At 55.1% G+C, this 25567-nt stretch overlaps 5 protein-coding genes and 2 pseudogenes across 5 annotated transcripts; 4 read left to right on the forward strand and 3 right to left on the reverse strand.

Annotated features, from left to right (window-relative positions):
• The first annotated feature begins 57 nt into the window (after positions 1-57).
• LOC129782660 (uncharacterized) lies at positions 58-1609 on the forward strand (annotated as a pseudogene).
• A 2533-nt stretch (positions 1610-4142) lies between these two features.
• LOC129782661 (feather beta keratin-like) lies at positions 4143-5914 on the reverse strand. The gene is made up of 3 exons (XM_055790088.1): positions 5846-5914; positions 4828-4980; positions 4143-4469 (listed from the first exon to the last, which is right to left on the reverse strand). The coding sequence occupies exons 1-3, from the start codon at positions 5912-5914 to the stop codon at positions 4143-4145; spliced, it is 549 nt and encodes a 182-aa protein (XP_055646063.1).
• Positions 5915-6329: 415 nt separating this feature from the next.
• On the forward strand, positions 6330-7874 carry LOC129782663 (uncharacterized). Its single transcript, XM_055790093.1, has 3 exons — positions 6330-6677; positions 7044-7196; positions 7548-7874. The coding sequence occupies exons 1-3, from the start codon at positions 6330-6332 to the stop codon at positions 7872-7874; spliced, it is 828 nt and encodes a 275-aa protein (XP_055646068.1).
• A 2532-nt stretch (positions 7875-10406) lies between these two features.
• LOC129782664 (feather beta keratin-like) lies at positions 10407-12178 on the reverse strand. Its single transcript, XM_055790095.1, has 3 exons — positions 12110-12178; positions 11092-11244; positions 10407-10733 (listed from the first exon to the last, which is right to left on the reverse strand). Exons 1-3 carry the CDS (start codon positions 12176-12178, stop codon positions 10407-10409), a joined length of 549 nt encoding a protein of 182 aa, XP_055646070.1.
• Positions 12179-12593: 415 nt separating this feature from the next.
• Positions 12594-14138, forward strand: LOC129782665 (uncharacterized). Its single transcript, XM_055790096.1, has 3 exons — positions 12594-12941; positions 13308-13460; positions 13812-14138. The coding sequence occupies exons 1-3, from the start codon at positions 12594-12596 to the stop codon at positions 14136-14138; spliced, it is 828 nt and encodes a 275-aa protein (XP_055646071.1).
• Positions 14139-19015: 4877 nt separating this feature from the next.
• Positions 19016-21690, reverse strand: LOC129782666 (feather beta keratin-like). The gene is made up of 3 exons (XM_055790097.1): positions 21610-21690; positions 19701-19853; positions 19016-19342 (listed from the first exon to the last, which is right to left on the reverse strand). The coding sequence occupies exons 1-3, from the start codon at positions 21688-21690 to the stop codon at positions 19016-19018; spliced, it is 561 nt and encodes a 186-aa protein (XP_055646072.1).
• On the forward strand, positions 21689-22731 carry LOC129782667 (feather beta keratin-like; annotated as a pseudogene).
• The last annotated feature ends 2836 nt before the right edge of the window (positions 22732-25567 follow it).

Below are 25567 nucleotides of genomic sequence, written 5' to 3' on the forward strand. Positions count from 1 at the left end.
CTGTATTTTCCATAAAACAATTACAATGCTTAAAGAGGTGGATAGTGTCATGTTTGCATGCAGAAAGCCTCTAGGTTCAACATCACTGAATCTGAAAACCTGAAGACCAAGGCCACGAACCCCCGCAGCACCTCCGCCTTGCCTGTAACCCCTGTGCCCGGTGAAGCTGCCCCATTCAGCGCTGCAGCTGACTTTGGCCAAGCCTTGCTGCTGACCTCTGTGGAAGAAGATCTCCTCAGTGCCCTCCACGTGCCTTGCCTGATCGAACACCAGGTGGGCTTTGGCTTTCCGAAGACCAGCCCTGCGTACTCGGGCAGCTTGGCAAATGTTCTCCCCAGAGCAAAGGGCATCAAGAGGAACACGGCTGAAACCATTGGCACAGCCCGGCTGCCTGGAGACGCCATGGCTAGTGACCGTGGGAGCGAGCGGAGGCAGAGGGAAGAGAGAGAAGCACACGGCACGTCCTTAAAACGAGGAGTCTGCGGGTGCTTGCTGACACGTGCGGCGTGGAGCACAGCTGGGCCTCTTCCTGCCAAGGGAGCTGCAAACACTCGCACTTCACTGCCCCAAGCCAACATCCCCTGCCTGCGCGGGACTCCTCCACCACTGAGGAGCCATCCTCTGCCCACGCTGACACAGTCCTGCCCAGGATACCCCTGGGCGTCTCATCCCAGCACATGAAAGGCACTTGCACGGCAGAGCAAGCATGTCAGAAATGAGGAAATGAAATGGCAGCACTGACGGAAACCAAAACACAACATGTGCCATTAGGTAGGACATTTTGCTTTGGAGGTGAGCCTGCTGGAAAATTACTGCCCGCGTGCAGTGACTGTGCGCCTGGGGCGGCGCAGAAGCAGTATAAAAGCAGGCCCTTCTCCTCACTCTCTCATCCACTTCTCTCGCCTCCGTCTCCTTGTGAACAAGGTGAGTCTGAAGACCTTTCTCCGCCTCCTCCTCCTCTGGGATTTCTCGGCACAGAGCTGCTGGTTTCTCCTACCGTGGGTCCTGGAGCAGCTTTCATGGCACAGGGAATGGGGCTGAAGTTGTGGCGTGGGGAGCGGCTGGGTCTCGGTTGAGGTGTCTCCTGAGCTATGGGCTAGGTGGGAAGGTGCCTGGGCTTGGTCCCTCACGGCAGGGCACTTTTGGGCCATAGGGAAGAAGCAGCCCCTGTGCCTCCCTACACAGCCTCCAGCTCTCGTCTCCAGCTCGTGCCTTGGCTCCCTCGTTGTGGCATGACAGGCTGCTCCTCACCCAGCCCCCATGCCCTGCTTCTCTCTCCCAGGTGCACCTCCAGCCTTGAAGCATGTCCTGTTACAGCCCGTGCATGCCCTGCCGGCCCTGCGGCCCGACCCCGCTGGCCAACAGCTGCAACGAGCCCTGTGTCAGGCAGTGCCAGGACTCCACCTTTGTCATCGAGCCCCCTGCTGTGGTGGTGACCCTGCCCGGCCCCATCCTCAGCTCCTTCCCGCAGAACACCGCCGTGGGCTCCTCCACCTCCGCTGCCGTTGGCAGCATCCTCAGCTCTGAGGGAGTGCCCATCAACTCCGGGGGCTTCAGCCTCTCTGGCTTGGGCAGCGGCATTTGCGGCAGGAGGTGCTTCCCCTGCTAAAGCTGCTGCTGGCACTGAGGCCTCCGCTCACATCACCCTCCTTTCCCTCTTTTGACTCATTAAAGTTCTGGTGCATCCCAGCCCACGCCTTCGTGTCATCCTTTTTTCAGCACACACTCTCCCAACATGCCCAGTGAGACAGCTGTTGCTCAGGGCTGGTTCTGGGAAGGAGTTGTTGGGGATGGCTGTGCAGCCGTTGTCAGCACAGGTTTGCCTTGAGTGTGCTTAGTGGTGAGTTGGGTGTACCCTCTGGTTTCTAAACTTCTCTGCCTACATGGCCTCTACTGGGATAGAATGACCCAAGGTAGTTCATGTATTACTTGCGCATTGCTGTCTACTTTTCTTTTTCCTTGGTCATCTCAACGTTGTGAAGCAAGTAGTCAGGAGGACGAGAGATCAATATGTCATTGACAAGGCAGTGGCAAGACCTTCCCAGGAGAGCCTAGGAGAACCTGTGCTACCCACAGCATTGAGATTCAGAGTTGCGGCGTGATGAGAAGTGCAGGTGGAAAACAAAAGCACGAGAACAGTAGAGAATATACTGCCACGGCATCTTTGGGAATACATTGTCAATAGATTTGGGAATACATCAGCTGTGGTCCACAGGCCTTGTGGTCTTGCAGATGCTTCAGTGATGCTTTTTGCAATCTTTTTTTCCTTCCAAAAAGCATTCAGGAGAGCTCCTTCACACTGCCTGTCTCCTCGGCGACCTAGCTGAGTCGCTTTTCCCCATTACTGGTCCTTTCAACTCTTTTAAAGTTCTGCTGCATCCCAGCCCATGCCTTCGTGTCATCCTTTGCCCTGCAGATGCTCTCCCAACATGCCCAGTGAAAGAGACGCAGGGCTGGGGCTGGGAGGGGGGTTGTTGGGGGTGGCTGTGCAGTGACACAGGCTTGCTTTGAGTATACTTAGTCACGCCTCGGGTGGCTGACCCTTTTCTTCCTATATTTCTCTTCCTATCTGGGGCTGGAGAGGATGACTCAATGCTCTTCAGTGACCACAGCTACTCCAGGCGTGGTTGTAGGTCTCCCACCAAAGCATTCTCTTCTCCACGCTCAGCGAGCCCCATGCCGCCAGCCTTTGCTCCCTTACCAAGTGCTCCAGCCCTCTCACCATCCTGGCCACCCTCCGCTGAACTCACACCACTTGGTCAAAACCTTTCTTGCGTTAGAGCCCAAAATGGGACGCAGTGTTCTACATGCTGTCAGATGAGTGCCGAGCAGAGCAGGACCGTCGCTCCCATCGATCCCCTGGCTGTGCTCCTGCTCATATAGCCCAGGCTGTTGATGGCAGTCCTCGGTGTCTGGGAAGAGTGCTGGGAGTTGCACCTGCTTTGATGGTGTTACCTCAAAAGCAGCTTCCACAAGGCCAAGTGCAAGGCGCTGCACCTGCGTTGGGGCAGTCCTCAACGTCGATACAGACTGGAGGAGAAATGGTTGAGAGCAGCCCTGTGGAGAAGGGCTTATGGACAATGGTGGCTGAAAAAACTGGAGACGAGCCAGCAATGTGAGTAGTGCGTCCAGCCTGGCGTTCCCAGTATAAAAAAAGCCATGGACCTGTTAGCGCAGCCCCAGAGAAGGGCTACAAAAGGCATCAGAGGCCTGCAATAGGTCTCCTGGGATGAAGGGCTGAGGGAGTTTGTGGTTTTCAGCCTGGAGGAGAGAAGGCTCTGGGGAGCCCTTGTTGCAGCCTTTCGATATATAAAGGGGACTTAGAAGAAAGCCGGAGAGGACATTTAATCAAGGCCTGGGGTGATAGGACAAGACGCAACAGTTTCAAACTGGAACAGGGTAGACTTAAGTTGGACATAAGGCAGAAATATGTTACGATGAGAGTGGTGAGACACTGGAAAAGGCTGCCCGGAGAATGACGGCATGACCCATTGCTGGAAGCGTTCAAGGTCTGGTTCAACGGAGCTTTGCGTGACGTGACGTAGTGACAGATATCCCTGGCCATGGCAGGAGCGTTGGTCTAGGTGATCTTTAAAGGTCTCTTCCAACCCCAAACCACCCCATGATAATATGGTTCTATGATAAGGCAAACCACTGCACTGCGTCGCTCATTTTGAGAACACTGTGGATAGGATGGCTTCTCCTGGTGTGCCCTGGGAAGCCTGAACCCATGTCTTCTCAATAACGTGTTCCTTCCTGACTACTTGCATCATGGACTTGAGCCTAGCAAGGAAAACAAAAAGGTGTGCACAACAAAGTGGATAGCAGTCACTGAACTACATTGGCTAATCCTATCCCAACGCAAACAGGCAGATAAATTTAGAGACCAGCAGGTCAGCCAAGGCATGACTAAGCATACTCAATGCCAGCCTGCGTTGACAAGCACTGCAAAAGCATCCCCCGTAACCCCCTCCCAGCCCCAGCCCTGAGCAACATGCGTCTCTTTCACTGGGCATCTTGGGAGAGCATCTGCAGGGCAAAGGATGACACGAAGGCGTAGGCTGGGATGCACCAGAACTTTAATGAGTCAAAAGAGGGAAAGGAGGGTGATGTGAGCGGAGGCCTCAGTGCCAGGAGCAGCTTTAGCAGGGGAAGCACCTCCTGCCGCAAATGCCGCTGCCCAAGCCAGAGAGGCTGAAGCCCCCGGAGTTGATGGGCACTCCCTCAGAGCTGAGGATGCTGCCAACGGCAGCGGAGGTGGAGGAGCCCACGGCGGTGTTCTGCGGGAAGGAGCTGAGGATGGGGCCGGGCAGGGTCACCACCACGGCGGAGGGCTGGATGAAGACATTGGAGTCCTGGCACTGCCTGACACAGGGCTCGTTGCAGCTGTTGGCCAGCGGGGTCGGGCCGCAGGGCCGGCAGGGCATGCACGGGCTGTAGCAGGACATGGCTTGGGGCTGGAGGTGCACCTGGGAGAGAGAAGCAGGGCATGGGGGCTGGGTGAGGAGCAGCCTGTCATGCCACAACGAGGGAGCCAAGGCACGAGCTGGAGACGAGAGCTGGAGGCTGTGTAGGGAGGCACAGGGGCTGCTTCTTCCCTATGGCCCAAAAGTGCCCTGCCGTGAGGGACCAAGCCCAGGCACCTTCCCACCTAGCCCATAGCTCAGGAGACACCTCAACCGAGACCCAGCCGCTCCCCACGCCACAACTTCAGCCCCATTCCCTGTGCCATGAAAGCTGCTCCAGGACCCACGGTAGGAGAAACCAGCAGCTCTGTGCCGAGAAATCCCAGAGGAGGAGGAGGCGGAGAAAGGTCTTCAGACTCACCTTGTTCACAAGGAGACGGAGGCGAGAGAAGTGGATGAGAGAGTGAGGAGAAGGGCCTGCTTTTATACTGCTTCTGCGCCGCCCCAGGCGCACAGTCACTGCACGCGGGCAGTAATTTTCCAGCAGGCTCACCTCCAAAGCAAAATGTCCTACCTAATGGCACATGTTGTGTTTTGGTTTCCGTCAGTGCTGCCATTTCATTTCCTCATTTCTGACATGACCACTAGGGCACGGAGGCTCTTTTGAAGATTGGGATGAGGAGCCCAAGGATTTCCTGAGCAGGACCATGTCAACATGGCCAGAAGACATGCCCCTGAGCACTGGAGGGCTCTGTGCAGATGGAGGACATCATTCTCAGGCGATACAGTGAGGTTGTTCTCAAAACCCTGTGCAGGAGGGTGCACATGTCTTCCCACCAATGCCGTCCTCCCCTGAGTGCCCAAAGCTTCTCCAAATGAGGACAGGCCGCGTCCTTCTCCCTGGGCAGGACTGTCCCTCCCTGCCCCTCTGCTCGCGCCAGCAGTCGCTGATCATTGCCTCTATGGGCAGGTGGGCTGCGCGGCCGGTTTCAAATGGCTCCGCCCAAGGAAAACTTCCCTTTCTGGAAGACATTTGCTGCTTTCCTTGGCAAAGACAACCCCTGTCGTGGCAGCCTCTGGGGGTGCGCAAGCAGTGCCCTCAGCCCTGATGGGACACGGGCCTGCAGGCAGCCCGCGCTCCTGGCTTGGCCTCGTGCCAAAGGGCTGACACACGCCAACCCAAAATTAGAGTGTGACTGGCCGTGGGTAGGGAGAGTCTATCCCAGGAAGCCTGCCTACTGCAGGCATCGCCTTGCCCTCCTGGGACGCGTCCCAGCTGCCTCCATGTCTGCAGGGCAGGGAAGAGCATCACCTCCTCGATGTAGTCTGAGAGCTGGTTTCGTGCCTTCCGAGCCCACCCCCACCTTGAGCAACCCCACGCACGTGGCACGGCAGGGTCCTGCCAGCCGTCACCCCTGGGAGAGCTGGGGGAAGTTCACTTGCCTCTCCAGTGGTGCCGGGTTGTGCTCCAAGGTGAGGAGGCCTTTGGGGCCTGGGAAAGACGACATGATGAAGCACTAATGCCAAGAGAAGGTGTATCGCCTGACGGCCAGGGAGGAGCCCCAGCCGGTGGGGACACGTTTTCTGCAACCCCTCCTCTCCCTCCACGGGGTATGCAGGCATCTGGTGGCATGCACTCGTGTCTCTCCAATCGGTTTAAATGTCCCCACACCGGATCCTCCTCGACTGTGGGTAAGACTCTCCCTGCCCCAGACTTGCCAAGGAATGGCAGAGGCCCGGTCCCTCGACAGCAGCTCTTGCCAGGAGCTCAGATGGCTTTCCAGATGACTTGGTCTGCACAGGAGGAAGAAATAACCTTGCCAGCCTGTCCCAAAGCTGTCTCTGCTTATCACTGTAAGTCCTTAACTGTATTTTCCATAAAACAATTACAATGCTTAAAGAGGTGGATAGTGTCATGTTTGCATGCAGAAAGCCTCTAGGTTCAACATCACTGAATCTGAAAACCTGAAGACCAAGGCCACGAACCCCCGCAGCACCTCCGCCTTGCCTGTAACCCCTGTGCCCGGTGAAGCTGCCCCATTCAGCGCTGCAGCTGACTTTGGCCAAGCCTTGCTGCTGACCTCTGTGGAAGAAGATCTCCTCAGTGCCCTCCACGTGCCTTGCCTGATCGAACACCAGGTGGGCTTTGGCTTTCCGAAGACCAGCCCTGCGTACTCGGGCAGCTTGGCAAATGTTCTCCCCAGAGCAAAGGGCATCAAGAGGAACACGGCTGAAACCATTGGCACAGCCCGGCTGCCTGGAGACGCCATGGCTAGTGACCGTGGGAGCGAGCGGAGGCAGAGGGAAGAGAGAGAAGCACACGGCACGTCCTTAAAACGAGGAGTCTGCGGGTGCTTGCTGACACGTGCGGCGTGGAGCACAGCTGGGCCTCTTCCTGCCAAGGGAGCTGCAAACACTCGCACTTCACTGCCCCAAGCCAACATCCCCTGCCTGCGCGGGACTCCTCCACCACTGAGGAGCCATCCTCTGCCCACGCTGACACAGTCCTGCCCAGGATACCCCTGGGCGTCTCATCCCAGCACATGAAAGGCACTTGCACGGCAGAGCAAGCATGTCAGAAATGAGGAAATGAAATGGCAGCACTGACGGAAACCAAAACACAACATGTGCCATTAGGTAGGACATTTTGCTTTGGAGGTGAGCCTGCTGGAAAATTACTGCCCGCGTGCAGTGACTGTGCGCCTGGAGCGGTGCAGAAGCAGTATAAAAGCAGGCCCTTCTCCTCACTCTCTCATCCACTTCTCTCGCCTCCGTCTCCTTGTGAACAAGGTGAGTTTGAGGCGCTTTTTGTCTTCATCTCATGCTTGACTCTTAACCTCCTCTTCCTCCGCCTCCTCCTCCTCTGGGATTTCTCAGCACATACCTACCCTTTGTCCTGTGCTGTGTTTTGAGGCTGCTTGCCATGGGAGAGGGAAAAGGAGCAGAAAGTGTGGCATGGAGAAGGGCTGAGATTTGGCTGAGGGGTCTCCTGAGCTATGAGCTAGGTTGAGACCTCCCTGGGCTTTGTCAGTGTCGGTGGGGCACTTTTGCTCTGAGGGAAGGGGTCTCCCTCATTGTAGGGTGACAGGCTGCTCTTCAACCATCCTCTGTGCTTTGATTTCCCCTGCTTCTCTCTCCCAGGTGCACCTCCAGCCCCAAGCCATGTCCTGCTACAGCCCGTGCATGCCCTGCCGGCCCTGCGGCCCGACCCCGCTGGCCAACAGCTGCAACGAGCCCTGTGTCAGGCAGTGCCAGGACTCCAATGTCGTCATCCAGCCCTCCGCCGTGGTGGTGACCCTGCCCGGCCCCATCCTCAGCTCCTTCCCGCAGAACACCGTTGTGGGCTCCTCCACCTCCGCTGCCGTTGGCAGCATCCTCAGCTCTGAGGGAGTGCCCATCAACTCCGGGGGCTTCAGCCTCTCTGGCTTGGGCAGCGGCATTTGCGGCAGGAGGTGCTTCCCCTGCTAAAGCTGCTCCTGGCACTGAGGCCTCCGCTCACATCACCCTCCTTTCCCTCTTTTGACTCATTAAAGTTCTGGTGCATCCCAGCCCACGCCTTCATGTCATCCTTTTTTCAGCACACACTCTCCCAACATGCCCAGTGAGACAGCTGTTTCTCAGGGCTGGTTCTGGGAAGGAGTTGTTGGGGATGGCTGTGCAGCCGTTGTCAGCACAGGTTTGCCTTGAGTGTGCTTAGTGGTGAGTTGGGTGTACCCTCTGGTTTCTAAACTTCTCTGCCTACATGGACTCTACTGGGATAGAATGACCCAAGGTAGTTCATGTATTACTTGCGCATTGCTGTCTACTTTTCTTTTTCCTTGGTCATCTCAACGTTGTGAAGCAAGTAGTCAGGAGGACGAGAGATCAATATGTCATTGACAAGGCAGTGGCAAGACCTTCCCAGGAGAGCCTAGGAGAACCTGTGCTACCCACAGCGTTGAGATTCAGAGTTGCGGCGTGATGAGAAGTGCAGGTGGAAAACAAAAGCACGAGAACAGTAGAGAATATACTGCCACGGCATCTTTGGGAATACATTGTCAATAGATTTGGGAATACATCAGCTGTGGTCCACAGGCCTTGTGGTCTTGCAGATGCTTCAGTGATGCTTTTTGCAATCTTTTTTTCCTTCCAAAAAGCATTCAGGAGAGCTCCTTCACACTGCCTGTCTCCTCGGCGACCTAGCTGAGTCGCTTTTCCCCATTACTGGTCCTTTCAACTCTTTTAAAGTTCTGCTGCATCCCAGCCCATGCCTTCGTGTCATCCTTTGCCCTGCAGATGCTCTCCCAACATGCCCAGTGAAAGAGACGCAGGGCTGGGGCTGGGAGGGGGTTGTTGGGGGTGGCTGTGCAGTGACACAGGCTTGCTTTGAGTATACTTAGTCATGCCTCGGGTGGCTGACCCTTTTCTTCCTATATTTCTCTTCCTATCTGGGGCTGGAGAGGATGACTCAATGCTCTTCAGTGACCACAGCTACTCCAGGCGTGGTTGTAGGTCTCCCACCAAAGCATTCTCTTCTCCACGCTCAGCGAGCCCCATGCCGCCAGCCTTTGCTCCCTTACCAAGTGCTCCAGCCCTCTCACCATCCTGGCCACCCTCCGCTGAACTCACACCACTTGGTCAAAACCTTTCTTGCGTTAGAGCCCAAAATGGGACACAGTGTTCTACATGCTGTCAGATGAGTGCCGAGCAGAGCAGGACCGTCGCTCCCATCGATCCCCTGGCTGTGCTCCTGCTCATATAGCCCAGGCTGTTGATGGCAGTCCTCGGTGTCTGGGAAGAGTGCTGGGAGTTGCACCTGCTTTGATGGTGTTACCTCAAAAGCAGCTTCCACAAGGCCAAGTGCAAGGCGCTGCACCTGCGTTGGGGCAGTCCTCAACGTCGATGCAGACTGGAGGAGAAATGGTTGAGAGCAGCCCTGTGGAGAAGGGCTTATGGACAATGGTGGCTGAAAAAACTGGAGACGAGCCAGCAATGTGAGTAGTGCGTCCAGCCTGGCGTTCCCAGTATAAAAAAAGCCATGGACCTGTTAGCGCAGCCCCAGAGAAGGGCTACAAAAGGCATCAGAGGCCTGCAATAGGTCTCCTGGGATGAAGGGCTGAGGGAGTTTGTGGTTTTCAGCCTGGAGGAGAGAAGGCTCTGGGGAGCCCTTGTTGCAGCCTTTCGATATATAAAGGGGACTTAGAAGAAAGCCGGAGAGGACATTTAATCAAGGCCTGGGGTGATAGGACAAGACGCAACAGTTTCAAACTGGAACAGGGTAGACTTAAGTTGGACATAAGGCAGAAATATGTTACGATGAGAGTGGTGAGACACTGGAAAAGGCTGCCCGGAGAATGACGGCATGACCCATTGCTGGAAGCGTTCAAGGTCTGGTTCAACGGAGCTTTGCGTGACGTGACGTAGTGACAGATATCCCTGGCCATGGCAGGAGCGTTGGTCTAGGTGATCTTTAAAGGTCTCTTCCAACCCCAAACCACCCCATGATAATATGGTTCTATGATAAGGCAAACCACTGCACTGCGTCGCTCATTTTGAGAACACTGTGGATAGGATGGCTTCTCCTGGTGTGCCCTGGGAAGCCTGAACCCATGTCTTCTCAATAACATGTTCCTTCCTGACTACTTGCATCATGGACTTGAGCCTAGCAAGGAAAACAAAAAGGTGTGCACAACAAAGTGGATAGCAGTCACTGAACTACATTGGCTAATCCTATCCCAACGCAAACAGGCAGATAAATTTAGAGACCAGCAGGTCAGCCAAGGCATGACTAAGCATACTCAATGCCAGCCTGCGTTGACAAGCACTGCAAAAGCATCCCCCGTAACCCCCTCCCAGCCCCAGCCCTGAGCAACATGCGTCTCTTTCACTGGGCATCTTGGGAGAGCATCTGCAGGGCAAAGGATGACACGAAGGCGTAGGCTGGGATGCACCAGAACTTTAATGAGTCGAAAGAGGGAAAGGAGGGTGATGTGAGCGGAGGCCTCAGTGCCAGGAGCAGCTTTAGCAGGGGAAGCACCTCCTGCCGCAAATGCCGCTGCCCAAGCCAGAGAGGCTGAAGCCCCCGGAGTTGATGGGCACTCCCTCAGAGCTGAGGATGCTGCCAACGGCAGCGGAGGTGGAGGAGCCCACGGCGGTGTTCTGCGGGAAGGAGCTGAGGATGGGGCCGGGCAGGGTCACCACCACGGCGGAGGGCTGGATGAAGACATTGGAGTCCTGGCACTGCCTGACACAGGGCTCGTTGCAGCTGTTGGCCAGCGGGGTCGGGCCGCAGGGCCGGCAGGGCATGCACGGGCTGTAGCAGGACATGGCTTGGGGCTGGAGGTGCACCTGGGAGAGAGAAGCAGGGCATGGGGGCTGGGTGAGGAGCAGCCTGTCATACCACAACGAGGGAGCCAAGGCACGAGCTGGAGACGAGAGCTGGAGGCTGTGTAGGGAGGCACAGGGGCTGCTTCTTCCCTATGGCCCAAAAGTGCCCTGCCGTGAGGGACCAAGCCCAGGCACCTTCCCACCTAGCCCATAGCTCAGGAGACACCTCAACCGAGACCCAGCCGCTCCCCACGCCACAACTTCAGCCCCATTCCCTGTGCCATGAAAGCTGCTCCAGGACCCACGGTAGGAGAAACCAGCAGCTCTGTGCCGAGAAATCCCAGAGGAGGAGGAGGCGGAGAAAGGTCTTCAGACTCACCTTGTTCACAAGGAGACGGAGGCGAGAGAAGTGGATGAGAGAGTGAGGAGAAGGGCCTGCTTTTATACTGCTTCTGCACCGCCCCAGGCGCACAGTCACTGCACGCGGGCAGTAATTTTCCAGCAGGCTCACCTCCAAAGCAAAATGTCCTACCTAATGGCACATGTTGTGTTTTGGTTTCCGTCAGTGCTGCCATTTCATTTCCTCATTTCTGACATGACCACTAGGGCACGGAGGCTCTTTTGAAGATTGGGATGAGGAGCCCAAGGATTTCCTGAGCAGGACCATGTCAACATGGCCAGAAGACATGCCCCTGAGCACTGGAGGGCTCTGTGCAGATGGAGGACATCATTCTCAGGCGATACAGTGAGGTTGTTCTCAAAACCCTGTGCAGGAGGGTGCACATGTCTTCCCACCAATGCCGTCCTCCCCTGAGTGCCCAAAGCTTCTCCAAATGAGGACAGGCCGCGTCCTTCTCCCTGGGCAGGACTGTCCCTCCCTGCCCCTCTGCTCGCGCCAGCAGTCGCTGATCATTGCCTCTATGGGCAGGTGGGCTGCGCGGCCGGTTTCAAATGGCTCCGCCCAAGGAAAACTTCCCTTTCTGGAAGACATTTGCTGCTTTCCTTGGCAAAGACAACCCCTGTCGTGGCAGCCTCTGGGGGTGCGCAAGCAGTGCCCTCAGCCCTGATGGGACACGGGCCTGCAGGCAGCCCGCGCTCCTGGCTTGGCCTCGTGCCAAAGGGCTGACACACGCCAACCCAAAATTAGAGTGTGACTGGCCGTGGGTAGGGAGAGTCTATCCCAGGAAGCCTGCCTACTGCAGGCATCGCCTTGCCCTCCTGGGACGCGTCCCAGCTGCCTCCATGTCTGCAGGGCAGGGAAGAGCATCACCTCCTCGATGTAGTCTGAGAGCTGGTTTCGTGCCTTCCGAGCCCACCCCCACCTTGAGCAACCCCACGCACGTGGCACGGCAGGGTCCTGCCAGCCGTCACCCCTGGGAGAGCTGGGGGAAGTTCACTTGCCTCTCCAGTGGTGCCGGGTTGTGCTCCAAGGTGAGGAGGCCTTTGGGGCCTGGGAAAGACGACATGATGAAGCACTAATGCCAAGAGAAGGTGTATCGCCTGACGGCCAGGGAGGAGCCCCAGCCGGTGGGGACACGTTTTCTGCAACCCCTCCTCTCCCTCCACGGGGTATGCAGGCATCTGGTGGCATGCACTCGTGTCTCTCCAATCGGTTTAAATGTCCCCACACCGGATCCTCCTCGACTGTGGGTAAGACTCTCCCTGCCCCAGACTTGCCAAGGAATGGCAGAGGCCCGGTCCCTCGACAGCAGCTCTTGCCAGGAGCTCAGATGGCTTTCCAGATGACTTGGTCTGCACAGGAGGAAGAAATAACCTTGCCAGCCTGTCCCAAAGCTGTCTCTGCTTATCACTGTAAGTCCTTAACTGTATTTTCCATAAAACAATTACAATGCTTAAAGAGGTGGATAGTGTCATGTTTGCATGCAGAAAGCCTCTAGGTTCAACATCACTGAATCTGAAAACCTGAAGACCAAGGCCACGAACCCCCGCAGCACCTCCGCCTTGCCTGTAACCCCTGTGCCCGGTGAAGCTGCCCCATTCAGCGCTGCAGCTGACTTTGGCCAAGCCTTGCTGCTGACCTCTGTGGAAGAAGATCTCCTCAGTGCCCTCCACGTGCCTTGCCTGATCGAACACCAGGTGGGCTTTGGCTTTCCGAAGACCAGCCCTGCGTACTCGGGCAGCTTGGCAAATGTTCTCCCCAGAGCAAAGGGCATCAAGAGGAACACGGCTGAAACCATTGGCACAGCCCGGCTGCCTGGAGACGCCATGGCTAGTGACCGTGGGAGCGAGCGGAGGCAGAGGGAAGAGAGAGAAGCACACGGCACGTCCTTAAAACGAGGAGTCTGCGGGTGCTTGCTGACACGTGCGGCGTGGAGCACAGCTGGGCCTCTTCCTGCCAAGGGAGCTGCAAACACTCGCACTTCACTGCCCCAAGCCAACATCCCCTGCCTGCGCGGGACTCCTCCACCACTGAGGAGCCATCCTCTGCCCACGCTGACACAGTCCTGCCCAGGATACCCCTGGGCGTCTCATCCCAGCACATGAAAGGCACTTGCACGGCAGAGCAAGCATGTCAGAAATGAGGAAATGAAATGGCAGCACTGACGGAAACCAAAACACAACATGTGCCATTAGGTAGGACATTTTGCTTTGGAGGTGAGCCTGCTGGAAAATTACTGCCCGCGTGCAGTGACTGTGGGCCTGGGGCGGTGCAGAAGCAGTATAAAAGCAGGCCCTTCTCCTCACTCTCTCATCCACTTCTCTCGCCTCCGTCTCCTTGTGAACAAGGTGAGTTTGAGGCGCTTTTTGTCTTCATCTCATGCTTGACTCTTAACCTCCTCTTCCTCCGCCTCCTCCTCCTCTGGGATTTCTCAGCACATACCTACCCTTTGTCCTGTGCTGTGTTTTGAGGCTGCTTGCCATGGGAGAGGGAAAAGGAGCAGAAGGTGTGGCATGGAGAAGGGCTGAGATTTGGCTGAGGTGTCTCCTGAGCTATGAGCTAGGTTGAGACCTCCCTGGGCTTTGTCAGTGTCGGTGGGGCACTTTTGCTCTGAGGGAAGGGGTCTCCCTCATTGTAGGGTGACAGGCTGCTCTTCAACCATCCTCTGTGCTTTGATTTCCCCTGCTTCTCTCTCCCAGGTGCACCTCCAGCCCCAAGCCATGTCCTGCTACAGCCCGTGCATGCCCTGCCGGCCCTGCGGCCCGACCCCGCTGGCCAACAGCTGCAACGAGCCCTGTGTCAGGCAGTGCCAGGACTCCAATGTCTTCATCCAGCCCTCCGCCGTGGTGGTGACCCTGCCCGGCCCCATCCTCAGCTCCTTCCCGCAGAACACCGCCGTGGGCTCCTCCACCTCCGCTGCCGTTGGCAGCATCCTCAGCTCTGAGGGAGTGCCCATCAACTCCGGGGGCTTCAGCCTCTCTGGCTTGGGCAGCGGCATTTGCGGCAGGAGGTGCTTCCCCTGCTAAAGCTGCTGGCCATGGCCCTGGGTTAGAAGGCACCCAGGGACCCACACAATGGTACCGCACTGAGGACGGAGCATCGGCTTGTTGCTTCCAGAGGGGCTGAGCAACCCCAGCACCCCTTGCAAAAGGACAAGGCCAGCCTGGGCTCTCAGAAATCACAGCCCGTGTCTGCCCTTCATGTGCTTCCACTCTTTCTTTTGCCCCCTGTGTCCTTGTTCTCTTGTGGTCTCCTCAGCTGCGAGTACCAGAAAGGCAGCCTGGGGGGTGGCCAGCTGGCCCTGCTCCCTCTGTGGGCAGGCAGATGGACAGCTGGCAGCATCTCTGCCTAGCTGAGGGCTGCAGACTCCTTTCTGCCCCTGGTGCTCCCTGCACTGGGACCTTCACTCAGGGTGACCTTATTTCCCTCTTTTGACTCATTAAAGTTCTGCTGCATCCCAGCCCATGTCTCTGTGTCATCTTTCTCAGGCAGATGATCGCCCAGCACATTCAGGATGGTTCTGTGAGGGGTCTGTTGGAAATAAATGTGAAGCGATTACTAGAAGCATCGTAGAGGGTCTTCCTGGGATTGACTGAAGTTGTTTTGTTAAGAACCAGTTACCTGGTTCTTTGTAGTTTTAGGTAGAATGGTCTTGAGAACACATACGTGGTTTGGGTTTTGCTGGACAGTGTTTGCTAAGCAGCAACCTTGTCAATCCAACCCATTCCCCAAATAGCAAGTAGGCTGGGTGTGGACAAGAGACTGGGAGGGGACACAGGCAGGACAGCTGACTCAGACTGACCAAAGGGATAGTCCATACAATATGACATCATGGTCAGCAATACATTCTAAGAGAAAGATCAGTGAGCATCAGGGGACATTCATTATTAGGGAGTTTCTTTTCTGAAACAACTGCTAAGTGCATTGTGCTCTGCTTCGCAGGAGTGGCTGGACATTGCCTGCTGATGGGAAGTAGAGAATAAGTCCTTTTGCTTTGCTTCATTTCCACACATTTTCCCTGCTTTACTTCGTTCAACTACCTTTATCTCGACCCATCTGGTTTTAATCTTATTTTCTCCCCCCTTTCTCTCTGAGGAAGGGCAGTGATAGAGCGCCTTGGTGGGCACCTGGCAGCCAGACAAGGTCAACTCACCACAATCTTTTTGGTGTTCACCATGGGACTCGGGACATCAGCAGTTTCGAATTGAGCATGGTATAGCTGTAGTAGTTACTAACTGGCATGCTTTTGTGTGAGTTTAAGAGTGCACTTGCTGCACCCTTTATCTCTTTATTTTGCTAAGCCTGGGAATACATTCACAGAACCAAAGACTATGGCTTTGCCCTGGCACTGACGCCCTTACTGTGCTGGGGGAGCTATCTACTGGAGAGGGTGAGGAAATACACCCTCTTCCAGTCTAGGACTGCTGTGAGTTGTTTCGTTGTGCAGGCTCCTGAGGTCCTTATTCACCCTAATGTGAGGTATTTAATGTTACCTAATTAACACTGTTGGCTTAATGTGGGGTTTGCAGAATCTGATGTCAGGCTGGTGTAAGAGGAGGCAACTTTTGGGTGCAGCAACAGTGAAACATGCCCTGAGGTGATTGTTGCCTGGGTGACAACTGCTTGAAAACCAGCTGCTTTTAGCGTGGTACTGGGGCTTGCAGTGAGTCTGTCAAGCCACGATTCAGTACTATCAGAGGATAGTGGTTAAGACAAGGACCCAAACTACCTCCAAGAATGCCATGATTGAGCCAGGCATCCAAACTACAATTAAGAACATGGCAGTTGAGGCAGAGACTTAAACCCCATCTGAGAACACCATGGTTGAGACAAGGAACCAAACACCACCTACAGTAATTGCTGCAGTAGTGAAAAAGAAATAGCAGACAATGAAGTCAATGGGTCTATGTCATTGATTAGTAAGGGAGTGAGGAGGAGGAAGAGTCTGATGGGTAAGCAGGTACTTCAGCAAAGAAATGGGAGGAAGAAGTGAGAGAAATCACTCAAGAGACGAAGTACCCAGTCCCTGACCTTGAGAGAACCTGGGGAGTTCTGGTGGAAAGAGTTCTGGTGGAAAGAGTACAGGCATCAGACAGGTAAGCAGATGACTGCCTGGCAACTCCAGTGCTGGGAGAGTGGGGTCAATGGTCAGGAACTGGAAGGTAAGGAAGCCCAACAGCTGAGATCCCTCGCTAGGGACTGGGGAGCTGATTGTGGAATTGGAAAAGAGGCAATGAAATACAGTCTTGGGAGGCGTCTCCTGTCAAGTGTGAGAGCAAGATATCTGTTCAAGGAAGATTTTGTGGTTTAGCAAGGAAGGTGGACTACCACTTAGGAAGGCATCAAGTACTTGAGAGAATTAGTGGTGCTGGAAGTCATCTACCATGATCTCAATGACAACAAGGTCTCCGAAGGTCTAGATAATGCTCTGTATATATGGTTGTCCAAAATGCACCTGTGTCATACTTTAACAGCTTGGCAGCAACATATTGCCCAGGTTTAGATACATTAACTGTGGAGAGAGCATCTTCCTGTCTGAAATTTTGAAGAAAATCTCTCTCCCTCCGTGTCTTCACAGGCCAACACCTCAGCTGTGAAGAGTGCCCCACAGAGCCAATCCCCTCCTGCTGTGGTCAGGGGGAAAGGAAGACCAGGACCACGCTCCATGTCCCTTTCTGATTCTTCCTGTGTGAGCAGGGGAAGGGGGATGGTGAGCCCACTTTTAAACTGGAATCTTGTGTATGCACATGAACTGAGAGGGAAGACAACTGCTAAGGGGCCATGCAAGAAGGCTGTCAGTTTAGTTGCTGTTTAGTTACCCCATCATGTGGGTCAAGAAAGCAGAAGTGTTTGAGCAGGGCAAAAGAATAATTCTGACTCTTCTGAAAGGTGGATTTGCCACGAAATGAAGCAAAGTCAATGAACCTGCACAGGACATGCAGTTTTGGTGGGTAAAATGGGAGGGCGAACGTTGTCACATCCTCTGTAAAGGAATGAAGGCAGTGGGTTGGTTATCATTGATAATACGCAGCTGTGGCCTTGTCTCAAAGGCAGTGGGTTATTGTCATGGACGATGTGCAGCTGCAGCTCATCCTGCTAAGTGGTTAAATAGCCCTGAGGCGTGTGGGAGAGAGGCTGGTTGGAGGAGGAGTGGTGTGGTCTGACTTCTGGAGGAAGGAGAAACAGCATGGATGGTAGAATCTGACCCACGGTAAAGCCTTGTTGCAGCCAGCTAGTTTGTTTGTGCTGCAACAATTGGTACCTGCTGTGAGGCTGAGTTGGACTACGACTACAACAGCTGGTGTCCAATGTAGCTGAGACAAGCGGGAGAACCTGTGACCCATAACAGACACTGAGAGGTGAGCAATTGACAACCAATTGATATGGGTGTATTGCAATATTTCTTGTCTGTCTTAACTCAACTTACAACTGAATCCCCATCACCTGGCAGCCAGACAATATCAACCCACAGCAAGCACAGTTGTTAATTGCATCTGCATGGTCCTTCCCTCTGTGGAGGCTGCAGCACAAAGGGTGATGAGGGCATAGTCCTGAGGATGCATGGGGAGCCTTTACTGCTCACAAAAGGAGGGGACGGAGGGACACAGCATAGTGGCCCTGTTGGGGGCACTGTCACTTTCAGGAGAGGAAGTCATCCATGACTCCTCCAGACACATGGCCATCAGGCCCAGCTTTGCTGAGCCTTTGCCCAGATATACCTTCTTGGCCTCAGTGCACTTGCTTCAGAGATGTGTGTGGCCACTGCTGATGTCAGTTGAGGAGCCTAGGCTGTGGGAGGGCAGCAACCCCACAGGCGTCTGGGAATTATTCAGGTGGGGTGAAGAAAAATGAGGGCGATGGGGGGTAGCAATTCCTCTTGCCCTTGTTGCTGCTGTGCTGGAGAAGGAGGCTCAGGCAGGACATGACCACGGAATGGTTGACCAAAAATGATGAAAGAGCTGTGACATGCTGTAGAACATCACACCTGGCAATAAAAATGTAGGTAGAGCCCAGATCAACAACTGGCTTGGCAGCAACCAGCTATGTCTCCCCACGTATCCTTCAGCCAATGCTAAGCAACAGCACAAAAGCAGGGCCAGGAAAAGATGCTTTTGCAGTGATCCCATCAAAAGAGGTGTGGCACTCAGCACTGTTCCTGGACACCAAGGGCTGTCATCAAGATCCTGGACTATATGACCAGAGGTGTAGCCAGGAGATGGATGGGAATGATCATCCCACTCTGCTCAGCACCCACCAGACACAATCTAGAACACTATGTCATCTTTGGGGCTGTAATGCAAGAAGGACCTTGACTAAGCGGAGTGAGTTCAGTGCAGAATGGACAGGATGGAGAGAGGACTAGAGCACTTGCTTGGGGATGAAAGGCTGCAGTAAACATCTTGATGAGCGTTGAGAAATTAATGCTTTGGTGGGAAACCCAGAAGCAGCTTTTGAGAGCTATGGTTGTTGAACTGTGTGAGGTAATTCTTCCAGCCTCAGCTAGGCAGAGAAATTCAGATAACAGAGGGTCACGCTAAGTACACTCAAAGCAAGCCTTTGTTAAAAATCACGGCAGGACCACCCCTAAGAAACATATCTTTCCCCGGACATGTTGGCAGGATATCTGCAGAGAAAATGATGACAATAAAGCATAGTATGGGATGCAGCAGAACTTTAATGAATCAAAAAAAGGAAGTGGGGTTGATGTGAGTGGAGGCCCAAGCACAGGGAACAACAGAATTCATGTCTGCCCAATGGCTCTTGCAGAGATGCCACCAGGTGTCCATCTGCCTGCCCCGAAGAGGGAACAAGGCCAGAAGGTGCTTCCTAGGTGGCCTTTGTGGTGTTTGCAGCACAGGAGACCACAAAAGAATGGTCTTCCCCAGGGCCATGGCCAGCAGCTTTAGCAGGGGAAGCACCTCCTGCCGCAAATGCCGCTGCCCAAGCCAGAGAGGCTGAAGCCCCCGGAGTTGATGGGCACTCCCTCAGAGCTGAGGATGCTGCCAACGGCAGCGGAGGTGGAGGAGCCCACGGCGGTGTTCTGCGGGAAGGAGCTGAGGATGGGGCCGGGCAGGGTCACCACCACGGCGGAGGGCTGGATGAAGACATTGGAGTCCTGGCACTGCCTGACACAGGGCTCGTTGCAGCTGTTGGCCAGCGGGGTCGGGCCGCAGGGCCGGCAGGGCATGCACGGGCTGTAGCAGGACATGGCTTGGGGCTGGAGGTGCACCTGGGAGAGAGAAGCAGGGCATGGGGGCTGGGTGAGGAGCAGCCTGTCATGCCACAACGAGGGAGCCAAGGCACGAGCTGGAGACGAGAGCTGGAGGCTGTGTAGGGAGGCACAGGGGCTGCTTCTTCCCTATGGCCCAAAAGTGCCCTGCCGTGAGGGACCAAGCCCAGGCACCTTCCCACCTAGCCCATAGCTCAGGAGACACCTCAACCGAGACCCAGCCGCTCCCCACGCCACAACTTCAGCCCCATTCCCTGTGCCATGAAAGCTGCTCCAGGACCCACGGTAGGAGAAACCAGCAGCTCTGTGCCGAGAAATCCCAGAGGAGGAGGAGGCGGAGAAAGGTCTTCAGACTCACCTTGTTCACAAGGAGATGGAGGCGAGAGAAGTGGATGAGAGAGTGAGGAGAAGGGCCTGCTTTTATACTGCTTCTGCACCACCCCAGGCGCACAGTCACTGCACGCGGGCAGTAATTTTCCAGCAGGCTCACCTCCAAAGCAAAATGTCCTACCTAATGGCACATGTTGTGTTTTGGTTTCCGTCAGTGCTGCCATTTCATTTCCTCATTTCTGACATGCTTGCTCTGCTGTGCAAGTGCCTTTCATGTGCTGGGATGAGACGCCCAGGGGTATCCTGGGCAGGACTGTGTCAGCGTGGGCAGAGGATGGCTCCTCAGTGGTGGAGGAGTCCCGCGCAGGCAGGGGATGTTGGCTTGGGGCAGTGAAGTGCGAGTGTTTGCAGCTCCCTTGGCAGGAAGAGGCCCAGCTGTGCTCCACGCCGCACGTGTCAGCAAGCACCCGCAGACTCCTCGTTTTAAGGACGTGCCGTGTGCTTCTCTCTCTTCCCTCTGCCTCCGCTCGCTCCCACGGTCACTAGCCATGGCGTCTCCAGGCAGCCGGGCTGTGCCAATGGTTTCAGCCGTGTTCCTCTTGATGCCCTTTGCTCTGGGGAGAACATTTGCCAAGCTGCCCGAGTACGCAGGGCTGGTCTTCGGAAAGCCAAAGCCCACCAGACATTGAACCGCGCAAATCCTTTGGAGGGCAACAAGAATATATTGTTTCAGGTCGGGAACCAGCCAAAGGGAGGTTTGGGCAAAGGCTGAATGGGGCAGTTTCACTTGGAGACAGGAGTTATGTGAAACTAATTCTTGACAATAGAGACCAGGCTGTGGTGAGGAGCTCTCCTGAATGCTCCATGGAGGGAAATAAAGGTTTTCAGAATACATGTCCCTACCAGCTACGATTCATTCCTGGATCTCAGGGAATGCATCCCCTTTCAGCATAAGGGCTTTAGTATGTCTCCTTTCACACATCCCAAAGGCCTCCTTAGAGTGGAGGACAACACCACTGGCGAAGCAGGGAAGCTTCCCTCCACTTCCCAATGAGCAAGGACTGTCAGGACCCTGCAGTGCCATGTGCCTGGGGATGTGCCCCTCTGCTCAGTGAGGGGATGTACTCAGAGGGGCCCTGGGTATAAAACCAACCCTGAGACTACATCGAGGAGGTGATGCTCTTCCCTGCCCTGCAGACATGGAGGCAGCTGGGACGCGTCCCAGGAGGGCAAGGCGATGCCTGCAGTAGGCAGGCTTCCTGGGATAGACTCTCCCTACCCACAGCCAGTCACACTCTAATTTTGGGTTGGCTGTGTCAGCTTTTTGGTTTGGTGCACAAGCTGGGAGTGTGTGCTGTCTGCATTTTTGTGTCCCACACAGGGCAGTTCCACCCCTGCCCCAGGAAATCCATCTTCAAGTTCTGGGCTGTACCCATGTACACAGCTCCAGGCAGCCCCAGCAGCCATTACACCCAACATGACCTTGCCAGCTCTCCCAGAGCTTGAGTGGCTTGCAGGGCAGTCAGTCTGTATTGCAAGAGCGCCTAGGCCTTTTGGTCAGGGTCTAAAGTGTGCAACGAAACTGCGTGGTGGTGTGAGGAGAGTAGGAGGAATAAGGCACTGTACTGTGTTCCTATGGTGGTTTTGAGGGACCCGAATCTATAAGGGTTGTTGAGGAATCACAGACTTTGAGTGGGCAACATTCTCCTTCTGCAACACTGCTGATGGTAATGGTTGGGGACCCCCAGAGAGCCATGAGAGAGGATGACTTTGCCAATAATCTGGCAAATTTCTTCCCAGAAGAAACTTTCCTTGGGCAAAGTTCTTTTAAATGAGCAGCACAGCCTACCTGCCTGTAGATGCAATGACCAGTAACTGCTGGAATGAGCAGAGTGCTAGGTAGGGAGGGAGAAGACATGGGCTGTAAACAACCTCACCAGATTTCCCCGCACCTGTGTTTGCTGCCTATGCAACACCTCTCCAGCACTTGGAGGCACATCTTCTGCCTGTACTAGCATGATCCTAATCAGCACGTCCTTTGAGCTTCTCATCATGGTACTTGAAAGGAGCCTCTGTGGCATAGTGGGCATGTCTGAGATGAGGAAATGAAATGACGGCTTTGACGGAAGCCAAAACACAACCTGTGCAATTGCAGGTTGGATGTTTTGCTTTGGAGATGAGCCTGCTGGAAAATTACTGTCCGCGTGCAGTGACTGTGCGCCTGGGGCGGTGCAGAAGCAGTATAAAAGCAGGCCCTTCTCCTCACTCTCTCATCCACTTCTCTCGCCTCCATCTCCTTGTGAACAAGGTGAGTTTGAGGCGCTTTTTGTCTTCATCCCATGCCTGACTCTTAACCTCCTCTTCCTCCGCCTCCTCCTCCTCTGGGATTTCTCAGCACATACCTACCCTTTGTCCTGTGCTGTGTTTTGAGGCTGCTTGCCATGGGAGAGGGAAAAGGAGCAGAAGGTGTGGCATGGAGAAGGGCTGAGATTTGGCTGAGGGGTCTCCTGAGCTATGAGCTAGGTTGAGACCTCCCTGGGCTTTGTCAATGTCGGTGGGGCACTTTTGCTCTGAGGGAAGGGGTCTCCCTCATTGTAGGGTGACAGGCTGCTCTTCAACCATCCTCTGTGCTTTGATTTCCCCTGCTTCTCTCTCCCAGGTGCACCTCCAGCCTTGAAGCATGTCCTGCTACAGCCCGTGCATGCCCTGCCGGCCCTGCGGCCCGACCCCGCTGGCCAACAGCTGCAACGAGCCCTGTGTCAGGCAGTGCCAGGACTCCAATGTCGTCATCCAGCCCTCCGCCGTGGTGGTGACCCTGCCCGGCCCCATCCTCAGCTCCTTCCCGCAGAACACCGCCGTGGGCTCCTCCACCTCCGCTGCCGTTGGCAGCATCCTCAGCTCTGAGGGAGTGCCCATCAACTCCGGGGGCTTCAGCCTCTCTGGCTTGGGCAGCGGCATTTGCGGCAGGAGGTGCTTCCCCTGCTAAAGCTGCTGGCCATGGCCCTGGGTTAGAAGGCACCCAGGGACCCACACGATGGTACCGCACTGGGGACGGAGCATCGGCTTGTTGCTTCCAGAGGGGCTGAGCAACCCCAGCACCCCTTGCAAAAGGACAAGGCCAGCCTGGGCTCTCAGAAAGCACAGCCCGTGTCTGCCCTTCATGGGCTTCCACTCTTTCTTTTGCCCCCTGTGTCCTTGTTCTCTTGTGGTCTCCTCAGCTGCGAGTACCAGAAAGGCAGCCTGGGGGGTGGCCAGCTGGCCCTGCTCCCTCTGTGGGCAGGCAGATGGACAGCTGGCAGCATCTCTGCCTAGCTGAGGGCTGCAGACTCCTTTCTGCCCCTGGTGCTCCCTGCACTGGGACCTTCACTCAGGGTGACCTTATTTCCCTCTTTTGACTCATTAAAGTTCTGCTGCATCCCAGCCCATGTCTCTGTGTCATCTTTCTCAGGCAGTTGCCTGTTCAATATGCACAGTGAGAAAGATGTTGCTCAAGGTTCATTCTGGAAGGATGTGTCTGGGGATTGTTTTTCAGTGATTGCTGACATAGCCGTGCGTTGTGTGTGCTCAGTCACTGGATTACTCTCTGCTTTCTAAACTTCTCTGCCTTTTTCTAGACCAGCAGGCTGATAATATTGCAGCTGCAAAAGGGGTTTTACTCTGGATGACATCCATGGTGAACCTGAAACTCTATGGAAGGAAAATGCACACAGTGTGTCAGTGTTTCTCTAGTGCACCAGGATAACTTGGTCCACATCTGGCAACCCTTTCCATGCCATGGTATATCCACTGTCTTATGAGTTGAGGGTCCACTTGCCACGGAAACTGCACACCTTTTTTTCTGCATAGATGATCCACATAGGGACAATCCCTTTTTTCTGTGTTATGGGAAAATGTCCTCTGCAGAAGTCAAAAGTTTTTGATACAGAGGCTGGACTTGGAGGATACTTTACTAGTTTCTTTTGGTCTGTGGATTTTGCAGAGACCAGGTCAAAATAGCCCTGTGTAGCTACAGTAAGTGTGGTCCTGTCCTGGGATGTGGAGAGAGATCATTTCCACCATATAGGCTTTCTCACGCTTTGGCCATGCTCTGAAGAGTGACCATTTTCAGAAAGAGGTTCATTGTCTGGACATGCCTGGCTGTGGAGGTAAAATAGCGCAGCCAGGGGAGACCTGGCCCCAGAGCTCAACCCTGGACAGGAACACCTCCTCCCTTTTCCGCAATTTTTCCCAGCAGAGGAAGCTCCCTGCACTAGGGTGTCATGGACAGCACAGAAGGACAAAACAGCATCAGAGACCTCAAATTCCTCCAGCCACTGGAGCTTGTATTTCCCCATGGTGCTCAGCTGTGTGGTGAGTTGGCTGCTCTGCTTGGGGCCAGCTGCTCTGCGATATGAGAGCAGAGGCAGTGTTTGAGCTCCCTTCTGCTGGTACCAGAGCATGGCACGAAAGCAGCATATCTGATAAGAGCAGGTGGTCTTGAAGGTGCCTCTTTCCTCCACCATGACTAGTCCCTTCTGCTGACTGACAGTGGTCTTTTCCACGGAATCTGGAAAAGGTGGGAGTCAATTACTGCACAGTGAAAGGCTCCACGATCCAGGTGATCCTGGAGAAGGCAACAAGTTCCTGACTCTGCAGCAGGAACTGGAAGGCTGGAGACAAAAATCTGGGCAGTGGTTTGGGGCAGGAACTCAGAGCTCTTGGCTCAGTGTGGATCCAGCAGTACATTAATGATGTTCACCTCTCGTAGGATGGCCTGGTAGGGTCGCTGTGCTGTGCCCCTGCTTCAGATCCCTGGTCTGCTGCTGACCAGAAGCCCCAGGAACAGCCTGTAGTGCTTGGCCCTTATGTGCTGAGACCAGGACACCTCCAGTGGGGTGCAGTTCTGGTGTGGATTTGAAGGAGAGGAGTTCCTTGGCTGGGCAAGACTCCATCAGCCTTGGGATCCTTCACATATTCAGGAATACTCTTTGAATGATGAGGGGGTGAAGAACTTTGGGGGAGTGGGGAGTGGAGGGAAATGCAAAGCAAGGCAAGAGCCCTAGATAACAGTGCAATACATCATCATGCAGGAGGAAAGCAGCGCTGCTCGGCATAAGTGTGTACTCAGACAAAGATGCTGCTGGTCTGGCTGCACGCTGGGTGGCCAGAGAAGTTCACCGGGGAGCCTTTGGCCCCTGACAGGGATGGCTGTGAGGGTCGTGTCCTTGGCCGCCTCCATCATCTCCTTCAACCTGGGAACTGCCGGTCCAGCCCTGGGAACTGTCAGCAGCTTCCTACCTGCCTATCTGAGGTGCACGGCTCCCCGTGGACAACCTGGCACGGAGTTTTGCAAGAGGCGGCGGTTTACAGGCAGGTAGGATTGCCTGCGGGATGTTCAGGGCTCTGATGACCAGCAGGATTTTGAGAGGTCGAGCTGTGGCCTGGCTGCACCAGTTGGAGGCTCCCAGCACTGGAAAAACTGTTTCTGGTACTGGGGAGCCTGGGGCCCAGCACAGGTGGCTGCTTGATTCCCTTCGTTTGGCTGAGCGAGCGGTTTAACCACGAGGCGATGCGAGCAGAAAGGGTCCCTGGGGCAGAGGAGTGGGAGCCCAGGCAGCCCTCAGAGCACTTTGTTCCACCCTTTGGGCTGAAGTTTGGAGCTAGTTTTGAGGTGGCAGCGGGAGGAGAACGCTCGAGCTGGCAACCTTCAGCTTCCTGGCAGCTCCCTGGGCACTCTGGTGGAGGCAGGGCGTGACGCGGTCCAGGTTTCCTGGGCAACCTCAGTGGCACTGGCAGGGGCTGGTGCCACAGGGGCATCAAGCTGGGGAGCAGCAGGGCGGTGGGTCACTGGGACTGGAGGGGGAAGAGGGGAGGCCTGACCCTCTGGCAAAACCCGGAGCTATCTTACCCGGAGGG

The sequence above is a fragment of the Falco peregrinus genome, chromosome 18 (genome assembly GCF_023634155.1).
Source record: "Falco peregrinus isolate bFalPer1 chromosome 18, bFalPer1.pri, whole genome shotgun sequence".
Classification (NCBI taxonomy): domain Eukaryota; kingdom Metazoa; phylum Chordata; class Aves; order Falconiformes; family Falconidae; genus Falco; species Falco peregrinus.

Excerpts from the sequence above, each read along its gene's own strand:
- LOC129782661 (XM_055790088.1), bottom strand. The coding sequence starts at position 5,914 with ATGTCGTCTTTCCCAGGCCCCAAAGGCCTCCTCACCTTGGAGCACAAC. Across the intron at positions 4,981-5,845 it reads CGGCACCACTGGAGAGGCAA|GTAGGACATTTTGCTTTGGA; the intron begins GTGAACTTCCCC and ends ATGTGCCATTAG. Across the intron at positions 4,470-4,827 it reads TCCGTCTCCTTGTGAACAAG|GTGCACCTCCAGCCCCAAGC; the intron begins GTGAGTCTGAAG and ends TCTCTCTCCCAG.
- LOC129782663 (XM_055790093.1), top strand. The coding sequence starts at position 6,330 with ATGCAGAAAGCCTCTAGGTTCAACATCACTGAATCTGAAAACCTGAAG. Across the intron at positions 6,678-7,043 it reads GGCTGCCTGGAGACGCCATG|GTAGGACATTTTGCTTTGGA; the intron begins GCTAGTGACCGT and ends ATGTGCCATTAG. Across the intron at positions 7,197-7,547 it reads TCCGTCTCCTTGTGAACAAG|GTGCACCTCCAGCCCCAAGC; the intron begins GTGAGTTTGAGG and ends TCTCTCTCCCAG.
- LOC129782664 (XM_055790095.1), bottom strand. The coding sequence starts at position 12,178 with ATGTCGTCTTTCCCAGGCCCCAAAGGCCTCCTCACCTTGGAGCACAAC. Across the intron at positions 11,245-12,109 it reads CGGCACCACTGGAGAGGCAA|GTAGGACATTTTGCTTTGGA; the intron begins GTGAACTTCCCC and ends ATGTGCCATTAG. Across the intron at positions 10,734-11,091 it reads TCCGTCTCCTTGTGAACAAG|GTGCACCTCCAGCCCCAAGC; the intron begins GTGAGTCTGAAG and ends TCTCTCTCCCAG.
- LOC129782665 (XM_055790096.1), top strand. The coding sequence starts at position 12,594 with ATGCAGAAAGCCTCTAGGTTCAACATCACTGAATCTGAAAACCTGAAG. Across the intron at positions 12,942-13,307 it reads GGCTGCCTGGAGACGCCATG|GTAGGACATTTTGCTTTGGA; the intron begins GCTAGTGACCGT and ends ATGTGCCATTAG. Across the intron at positions 13,461-13,811 it reads TCCGTCTCCTTGTGAACAAG|GTGCACCTCCAGCCCCAAGC; the intron begins GTGAGTTTGAGG and ends TCTCTCTCCCAG.
- LOC129782666 (XM_055790097.1), bottom strand. The coding sequence starts at position 21,690 with ATGCTAGTACAGGCAGAAGATGTGCCTCCAAGTGCTGGAGAGGTGTTG. Across the intron at positions 19,854-21,609 it reads CACAGGTGCGGGGAAATCTG|GTAGGACATTTTGCTTTGGA; the intron begins GTGAGGTTGTTT and ends ATGTGCCATTAG. Across the intron at positions 19,343-19,700 it reads TCCATCTCCTTGTGAACAAG|GTGCACCTCCAGCCCCAAGC; the intron begins GTGAGTCTGAAG and ends TCTCTCTCCCAG.